The sequence below is a fragment of the Cydia pomonella genome, chromosome 3 (genome assembly GCF_033807575.1).
Source record: "Cydia pomonella isolate Wapato2018A chromosome 3, ilCydPomo1, whole genome shotgun sequence".
In the NCBI taxonomy this organism is placed as follows: domain Eukaryota; kingdom Metazoa; phylum Arthropoda; class Insecta; order Lepidoptera; family Tortricidae; genus Cydia; species Cydia pomonella.
In genome coordinates this window covers 24710650-24720793 of record NC_084705.1, presented here as the reverse complement: position 1 = coordinate 24720793, position 10144 = coordinate 24710650, and the positions used below count along the sequence as shown (strand labels likewise).

At 43.0% G+C, this 10144-nt stretch overlaps 1 protein-coding gene across 1 annotated transcript; it reads right to left on the bottom strand.

The window, feature by feature from the left end:
* Nucleotides 1-3702: 3702 nt before the first annotated feature.
* LOC133516670 (uncharacterized) lies at nt 3703-9087 on the bottom strand. Its single transcript, XM_061849690.1, has one exon. It carries the CDS (start codon nt 9085-9087, stop codon nt 3703-3705), a length of 5385 nt encoding a protein of 1794 aa, XP_061705674.1.
* Nucleotides 9088-10144: the final 1057 nt, after the last annotated feature.

Below are 10144 nucleotides of genomic sequence, written 5' to 3'. Positions count from 1 at the left end.
GTTTGTGAGGAAAGAGAAGAGTCGTGGAATGTATGGGGCCCAATTCTCACTCAAGACTCACTTTCCGAACAGACTCTACAAAGAATTCAATCAAAGAACAGTTACGAAAACTTGTCCTTTCAAGGAGCTCCAATTCCCACCCCACATCCCATCATCAGGCTTTGCAAACTAATCAAATTTATAATTGTAAACGACTTTTAAATGGTTAAATATAATAAATTACCGATTTCACATTTTATTTTTAAAGTGATATTGAAATTGTGACACTTTTTACTACCAAGTTCTATTTTATTGTTAAGAAGTTATTTATTAACTTCAAATTATAGATTTAGGAATACGTATTACACAAAAAACTAGAAAAATATGTCACGTAATTAACTTTTATATCCCTATACCAAACCGGATCCGGTCCGGCCGGATGCGGCCGGACTACGGCCAAAATCCGGCCGGATCCGGCCGGATTGAAAACCAATCCTGTTTGCAATCCCTAGTTGAGACCCGCATACCCAACCCATTTAAAAACTGGACATTCCTTTTTCAAGAACTACATAGGAAAAACCTCAGTAGGAAGTTTTTTCGAACTTGCATTTATTAAACCTACTGGTTATTTTTAATATGTAAGTGAGCCAAGAGGTAAATCGATTGGTACCATCATTTTATTAAATAATATATTTCTTTTCGATGTGCTCTTACGCCGTTGCGGGTGCTGCCTCTACGTGCGTCCCATTATCACGGGCAAGAGCAGCATCCGCTCGGTGTACGTCGTACGTACCCCTTCCATAAAATTGTAAAAGAGCCTCTACATGTTAGCGTGTGCTCCGGGCACGCATCTCAAATATCCGGAACGTTTTAGACCATTCCGTACACTGTATTGATCGATAAACTGATTCTACTCCTTCCATAATTATTTACCCAATTACTTCCAAAATATTTCTGCTGGACAAAGTAAACATGTAATCGGGAACGGTTGACCTTCAAGGTAAACAAAGCGGTGCGAAACTTTTATTTTCCTTGTAAGAACTAGAGCTATCCCAAGCCAAAGCCGAATCAATTAGATCGCCGAAACAATTTTTTCCGGCACGGCTCGTAACGTGGAACTTATTGAACCGCTTATAGGCTCATAATCCTAGATATTTCACACGCGTGCTTTTTCATTATATTATAGCACTTGCACTGAGTTAAGAATGTAACTAATTGCTAACAATATGTACGGAAACGGAGCCTTCCTAATTGGTAGAATAATACTTTTTCCTTTAAATCAACTAAATGATTTTAAAAGTTCAAAGAGGATTTATCTCGCCAAACATTATTTAGAGATCACATTCTCTTGTAAATTACATTGATTAATAACATAAAAACAATCGATTTGGTCTTACTCCATCGGTTATAAATATGAAAACATTCATTTTTTATAATTTTAATATTGGCTGTTTGTCGATTTCGTTCGCGCCTTTGCCTTGCGCGCGCAGTGAGGTCGCGCACAGAAAAAAACTAACGCGTTATTTTCCGTATTAGTTTCGCAAGTTTTATTTTGAATATTGACGAAAATGTCCATTTCAAGAATTGAAAATGAAGAACAATTAGTTTTTCTCGCAGCGTAAAATTTCTGAGGCAAAAACTGCGAAGTTTAGCCTTTTACCATAAAAATCACGTGAAGAGGTGAGTGAGGTGAGTCTTGGCGGCTTACCTATGTAAGTTTTGTACAATGGAAAACCAGCCAAAACGCCCAGTCTTTCTCGGAAAACGAGTTTTTAACTTCAATGGATTGGCGAATAAGTAACTGTAGTCCCAGTTCGCTTTGATGCAATTATTCGATGATATAAGCGGAAGCCACCATTTTGAAAATAGTAAGTACTTTTACTGTTAAAATTTGTATAATATATCAGTTTTTGTTTTTTTCCTCGCAAGTGTGTTGAAAAATGTCGTATGAAACGCGTGTCGTGTCGAAAATTTAAAAGGCCATATCGTAATGTACTATAAGGCTATAGTATTGTAAATTTATTTGTAAACATGTTTTTTTGGGTTTTTCACACTGATATTGAATATTAGCTTTCAATATCCGTGTGAATAACCTACTATTAGGAGTATCTAATAGTAGTAACTACTATTACTTAAAATTAAATATTAGCTTTCAAAGGCAAATTTTAGTGACAAAGTAATATACGGATTCAAAGAGATTAACAATTATAACGATCCTAATTAGTGGTTTTGACGCCTCATTCTAATTAAAAGTAAATGTGATTACGAAGCCGGAGTGTAAAGCGCTCTATATCATTTACACCTCCCTTTTATATTTAGAATAAGCTTTGTTTTTCATAATAAGAGCTGCAACTAGCTCCCGGATCATGCACCAAATCGTGACGAGCAAGGTTGGAAAAGCATCCCGGTCTTACGCGGTTTTTTTACTCGGTTCACTTCAGGGTAAGTACCCTAACCAATTAATAGGTATGCCTAAATTGGCTAAGTACCTACATTGAAGGAAACTGAATGGCATTGTTATTTTGATTTACTCTTGATTTATTTTTTCGTAAAATAAGTAATTAAGTATAGCCTGTTAAACAACTATGTCCGAAGAAAAGGCGCGAAATTCAAATGTTCTATGGGACAATAACCGTTCGCACCTACATTTTTTTATTTGTCGCTTTTTTCTACTGATGAAAATGGATTGATATACTATAATAGCATTTTTGAAACACGGGCATGACAAACTATGACATAATCAATGACATTTTGAATATCGATCGTCCGAATAGAACTTGCGTTAGTAACAAATGTATAAACTCATACACACACTAACATAACATAAACACTAATCAATATGTAAACGGGCCCTAAGGCCCTAAGGCAAGTGTACACTCTCGTAGTGGCCTTATCAGATAAAAATAAATCATTGATTATCTCCAAAACAAACGTATAGGTATTAAACTACCGGTTTCTTTGAGACCGTCACTGAATTTAAGCTCACGAATGCACCCTTAAATTAATGAAATTAAAAAAAACACCGTGTACATAAAACCTAGATTTTAATGCTGAAAAAAAAGCATCGCTATTGAAAAAAACAGTTTTCGTCTTCGGCGATATTTTTTCTGTCGCCCTAGTGCGATTATCGTGAGGGCGGGACGGGAATCAATTTAGACCAGCCCGCGCCTTAGGGCAGGATAAGGGGTAATATGTGAAATTGATAAGGATATAACTTAGCATTGATATTGTTACACGAGACCAACGGCCTGATAGTTTAATCTTATTATTTTGACTATATAATATGATTTAAAAATATGGCTATATGACAATTCATAAAGATAAGACATTGGTCTTATCTTTATGAATTGTCGTCTCTCTATCGTCTTTATTTATTAATTACATAGGTATTGACGCTGTAGGTGTTCCACAATACAAACTCGAAATACGGATTACGAAAAACAGTTTAATTTCCAAAAGTTACAGACACCACGTGAATTTTATATGAGAGCGATATGTACGTGTTTCGCGCGCGGATAGACAAGCCGACTGACGCGTGGTCAAAAAACAAAACCGTTGGAACCTTGTCGCTGCGTCACACGTATATATATATGTACCTTCAAATTTCAGCTTAAAACTAACATTGTACAGATTATGAGAGTACCACCATATTAAAACAAATTAAAATAAAGAGAAAAAACCCATTTTGAGCACGTCGCTAACACGCCCCACCCCAGTGCTGGCTCAGCACTCATTAACCAAAGGGATTCTAGCGACGCGCGCCGCAGGCCGTTTAAAGACGCCAGATTTAGTTTTTACTTCGACCAGTCTGATCCGACCGTCTCTACCTGGAAATACCTGCTGGACGACTGCCTTCGGCCACACATTGCGTGGTGCTCCCGGATCTACAACTAAAACTAAGTCTCCTACCTTGAGTGGAGTTTGCTCATTGTTCCATTTCCTTCTAGGGAGTAGCTCCGGTAAGTATTCCTTTACCCACCTCTGCCAATACATATCGGCTAGCCTTTGACTCTTCCGCCAGTGCTTCCGAAGGAATAAGTCGGTATCGTCAAAGGCACCCAAAGCGGGGGTATTAGGAGAAGAGTGGAGAAGGAAGTGGTTCGGCGTCAGAGCGCCGTCGCTAGCTGGTTCCACGGAGACGTGGGTTAACGGGCGGCTGTTCACAATATTCTCAACCTCCGCCATAAGAGTGCTAAGAACTTCATCCTTCGGTGCCCGCTCTTTAAGGACAACGCTAAGGCTTTTCTTAACGCTGCGTATGAGTCGCTCCCATGCCCCACCCCAATAGGGACTTGCGGGAGGTATAAACTTCCAACTCGAACCGTTGGTCAATGCAAAGTCATTGACAGCTTTGTTGTCGAGTTCCTGTACAGAGCGTTTCAACTCGGTATCAGCGCCCCGTAGGTTGGTACCGTTATCCGAGTAGAAACAGTCTGGCCATCCTCGACGCGCCGCCATACGCCGTAACGCCATAATGAGAGAATGTACGATCTCCAAATGGATCGCCCTTACAGTGAGGCAGGTAAAAATGACCCCATACCTCTTTTGGCGTCCTCTGCCGACCACCACCTCCATTGGGCCGAACAAGTCGAGGCCGCAGTGTGTGAATGGCCTCTGGTGATGTGCCATTCGACCTGGAGGTAACTCACCCATTACAGGTACATGTGGTTGCGCCTTACGTATTTTACAATACATACATCTAGTAGCTACATGTTTAACCGTTGGTCTTATCCTCGTGATTGCATATTTTTCCTTAAGATTGTTAACCACGGTTTCCTGGTAATCGTGCGCAGCCCTTACGTGATAATGCTTAACGAGCAATCGCGTCACATGGTGCCGCCCATCCAAAATGATCGGGTATTTTGTATCAGCATTGACACCCTGTGCGGCACTAATACGGCCGCCGCAGCGTAGGACTCCACAATCATCCAGGTAAGGTGACCAGGTAAGTATTCGGCTATTTCTTTCGAGACTCATACCTTTTCTAATCGCAGCTAACTCCGCGCCAAAGCACTCTTCTTGTGCCTGTCGTACCAGGAGCAGCTCGGCTCGCCGCATCAACTCAGAGTCATCGTAAGTCTGCTTTCGACATTTATGCACGAATACTAACACATGATATGTGCTCCTCAATAGCCGCAACCACGAAGAAAAGCGCTCCGGATTAAATACAGGTAAGTATGTAGCAGATAAGTCATTAATTATATTTATAATTTCTGACCTTTCAGGTTCACCAGCTGCAGGGCCGACAATATTAAGCGGCCAGGAGGACTCGTCGCTTCTCAAGAACGAAGGGCCCTTTAACCACTCGTTTTGGAAGAGACTGTCGTCATAAGTCTCGCGCGTTGCAATATCCGCAACGTTCAATTTAGTAGGTACATACCGCCATTCATTACTGCGCGTGAGCTCATCAATAGCGCCCAACCGGTTTGCTACGAATGTCTTATAATTGCGCGCGTCATTCTTAACCCAGTGAAGGAATGTGGTGGAATCGCTCCAAAAATAGCGGCGCTGTACCACTAACCTGTGGTCCCTTTGTAGACTGTCCGCAAGTCTCGCTGCCAAAAGAGCCGACTGTAACTCTGCACGAGGTACAGTCAACAAAGGTTTCACGGCTAAGACTCTGCACTTACTTGCTATAAAGGCGATGCATATTTTATTATTGTAAATCCAGCGCCAATAAGCAACTGCACACATTGCTTTGGTAGACGCATCGCAAAAAATATGCATCTCTAAATTATTACCATAATAAATATTCGTAGTTGATGCCGGCGTACTTGGCGTAGCGTTGCTACGCGGCTCATAGGTAGGTGGCGGCGTAGTATGCGCAGGCGGTGCGGCGGTCGCGGGCCGCGCGGGGGAGGAGTCATCGGCTACGCGCGTCGTAGCACTGCCCGGCGACCCTGCCCTCGCTCGGCTACCCAGGCCGTTTGATCCTAGGGGACTTAAGTAACATCTAGGTATACGTACATAACGCATTTCTTTTAAAAGATTAATCCATTCAATCCACTTAGCGAAAATATTATTTGGAATATTTTCGTCCCAATCGACGGATAACTGCCGTAAAGACTGTAGCATTATCTTACCTTGAATAGTGAATGGAGATAAGAAACCAAACACGTCGAATATCGACATTATTACACGAAGCATGATCCTTTTAGTAGGTACTTGTTTACCGCTAACTATATCGCTAGGTATGCGTTTGAGTGACAAGTCAAACCCAAACTCATCTGTAGCGGGGTACCAGATAAGACCAAGCGTTCTCTCACCTTCTTGTTGTTGATCTAATTTGAACCTTAAGGCTGCATTGCCTAAGGCTTCTTTTGGCACGCTGTCCAATACTGCCTCGCTGTTACTTGTCCAGTTGCACATGTCGAACCCGCCCTGTTTGTGAATAAAAGTAACGTCTTTTACCATTTTTATAGCTGCGGCCTCGTCTGGCAAACTGTCCAAGTAATCGTCCATGTAGTGTTGCTCGCAGATGGCAGCAACTGCAGCAGGCATTGCGGACGCGTAACGCTGTGCATTCCTGTTTTTTACGTACTGGGCGATAAAAGGGGACGAATTAGCGCCAAACACTAGTGACGTCATAGCATACGTTTTGACTGGCTGTTTAGGGTCAGTCCTCCATAAAAACCTAAGTGCGTCCTGGTCCTCGGGTCGTATTTTGACCCTTAGGAACATGTCACGCAAATCCCCGGCCACAGCGTACCTATTCTCTCTAAATCGTACCATAATGCCGAATAGGGACGCGAGTAGGTCGGGACCTTGAAGTAGGTAATCGTTCAACGATGTACCTTTACTTTTTGCGGCACAATCAAAAACAAGACGAAGTTTTTTCTTATTTAAATTGTCCACCCCATGATGAGGTAGGTACCATGTGTGAGGGGAAGTGGATCGCGGGTCACTGACCTCCCTTGCAAAATCATTATGGAACAAATGATTTACTCGATCCGTGTACCTTTGAGCATACTCACTGTTTGCAGCCATTTTCTTCTCAACTCCCTTTAACCTATTTAGAGCGTTAGGGTAACTGTCAGGCATCACGCTGTTCTCGTCGCGCCACGGCAGACCTACTTGCCACCTGCCGTCAGCGAAGGTCGTCGTGTGGTCTAATTGGGCTAAGGCACGGACGTCATCGCTGTTTTGACGAGGTTTGTTACACACACCTAGAGAGTCAATAAAAAAATAACGCCTTACTTCCTCATGAAGGTCGCGGAGCGCGTCATCGTGGGCGCTCGGGCAGGGCGCGCCGGCGCCCTCCGCCGCTATCAGCAGGTTGTGGGCGGCGCGGGTGCATCGGCCGTGCGGGGCGCGCATCTTCCCATGGACGGACCAACCTAAGACAGTGCGTGTAGCGAACGGCTCAAAGGGTTTACCTTTACATATTTCTAACGGCATAATTAAATCATAATTATCCTGCCCAATTAAAACTTCAGGTTTACAAGAAATTAGATTAGGTGACCATTTGTCTTTTAACTTCTGTAAGTGGGCAAATTTATTACAATCAATGGACCTAAAGTCCTGCTCAGGTATTTGCAAATTATCTACAGCTCGTAAACTGATATTAAAAACATCGCTACCATTAAGGCTAGATACATCGATAGACATAACTGTAGTAGTACACTCTAAATCGCTATCTCTCCACGCTCCGCTCACTCGCATAGTCTCAGTGCGCCCGCGCAGGCCGGCGCGCTCGGCGAGCGATTTACTGATAAGACTGATACTACTTCCGTCATCTAAAAATGCAGTTGACGTAAACACACCATTAGGTCCGCGTATTTTTATCGGCACAACTTTTAACAACACTTTATGGTTATTTAAGTTTATAAAGGATACGGTTTCCTTAGTAGGGCTGGACTGAGCTGTTTCCCGCGTATCCGGAGATTCCGACGTAGCATCCTTATCTGTATCGCGATTGTGTACATAGTGTAATAGTCGATGATGCGCCTCGCCACATCCATCCTTGTCACAAGCGGGCGCGGGGCAGTTCTCGCGATCGTGGCGTGACACTAGGCACTTGAAGCATACTCCATGGCGCTTCACATGACGCCACCGGTCCTTTCTTAACGCCTTTTTGAACATTTTGCATTCAGTTAACTCATGTTTTGCACCGCGGCAAAATAAACACTTATTATCACTGCGTGCCGATTGCAATAAAACTGTTTGCTGGCGGTTGGCGTTATTATTATCACTTTTGTTTCTCGAGTGATGTTGATAACTGCTGCGCTGATCCGTGACGTGAATGTTCGCTGTAGTGGTTATTTTGAGTGCTTCGATGTTTAAAAAGTCTCCAAGTATCTCCAAGCGTGGCTTCTTACCTTCGGCTATTATGGGGAAACTGTAGTCAGACCATTTCGATATAATAACCGTCGGTAATTTAGATATAATGATATTAGCCATGTTTACGTCGTGTAGGTACTCTTTGCGGCCGACTGCATGTACGGCTGCGATGAAGTTTTGCACTTTGACTGAGAAAGATACGATGTCCTTACTGTACTCGTTCGACATAGATGGTAGCTTGCGTAATCCTTGCATAATACGAGTTAAGATGCTTTCTGGATTTCCACATACCAATTCCAAGGTTTTCATCACTATATCGGGCGACGTGGCAGTAACCATTAAAGCTGAAACTGCTTCCCTGGCAGTTCCATTTAGGCATTTTCTCAGTCTCCATAGGTTCTCCTTCGGGCTGAATCCGCACACTTCGGTGGACTCTTCATAGGCCTGCTTAAATTGTAGCCAGTCCAAAGGGTCGCCAGAGTAACTAGGTAGGTCTCTGGGAGTACATAATCGGCTTAGCAGGTTTTTGTCACTCTTTTGTTTAGCGGTACTTGCAGTTAGATTTTGAAGTGCACTTGCGAGCATTTGAATCGTTCCATTGGAGGTGCCGGGGTCAACGACCGGCGGCGGGCACGGCAGGTCCGGCTGGTTACCTTGATCGGGGACTTGCTGCGCGGCGGATTCCAGCTCACGTTGGCTTTGTTCCAACCACTTTTCCACATCACCCTGTTTGTCAGCGTGCAGATCATCATGTGGACTGTAGTTATCTTGTTCCTCATCCGTCAGGTTAGCTAAATCAGCTTCAAGTTTCTTGTCGATGAGGGCCATTTGGATACGCGCTTTTTTTTTGAGCCGCTTCTAGTTCCAGCTGTTTTCGTCGAGCCAGCACAGACGATGATGACGACTTGGGCTTTGCCCCCGTTAGCGAAGCGGGCGTATGTTGCACCGGGCGATGCTCCGATTTTACGCTGCTACCCGATAATTGAACCGCGGGGACAATAATGTTCGTTTCGTCATTGTTCTGAGTATTATTTTCCTTAGTTGGCTGAGAAGGTACTTGTAGCTGAAGTTGTCTATCCTCTTCTGCTTTTCTCTCGCGTTCTTTGCGCGTTGTACTGCGAGTATTCACCATCTTCGCAGGCGGAGTACGGAACATAAATCCGGCTCGAAGGACCACTGTTGACGCTGTAGGTGTTCCACAATACAAACTCGAAATACGGATTACGAAAAACAGTTTAATTTCCAAAAGTTACAGACACCACGTGAATTTTATATGAGAGCGATATGTACGTGTGTCGCGCGCGGATAGACAAGCCGACTGACGCGTGGTCAAAAAACAAAACCGTTGGAACCTTGTCGCTGCGTCACACGTATATATATATATATATATGTACCTTCAAATTTCAGCTTAAAACTAACATTGTACAGATTATGAGAGTACCACCATATTAAAACAAATTAAAATAAAGAGAAAAAACCCATTTTGAGCACGTCGCTAACAATAGGGGAAAATCGGTTATATCGTAGTAGTATTTACTTAAACTTCGATATTTTGTTTGTGAAGGCAGTTACACTTACAAATGTGTTCGAGTGCATATAAAATTGCAGTATCTAGGCTTGACTGCATTACGTTGGCGCCTCACGTGTAAAAGTAAACAATGTAGGTCATTTAATGTAAAATCTAGTAACATACAGTCGACTCTCCCCTACTACTAGGCCAAAAAAAAGTTTGACTCTCATTTCATTCAAATTCAACCTAACCTTATTGCGGGCGTAATTCGGCAACAACCGTCGAGTGACGTTCGTTTCAACACATTTTCGTTTAACAAACTGTGCCAATACGAGTACTGCCATGTGGCAACTGCAGCTGCATTACTGTTGACAC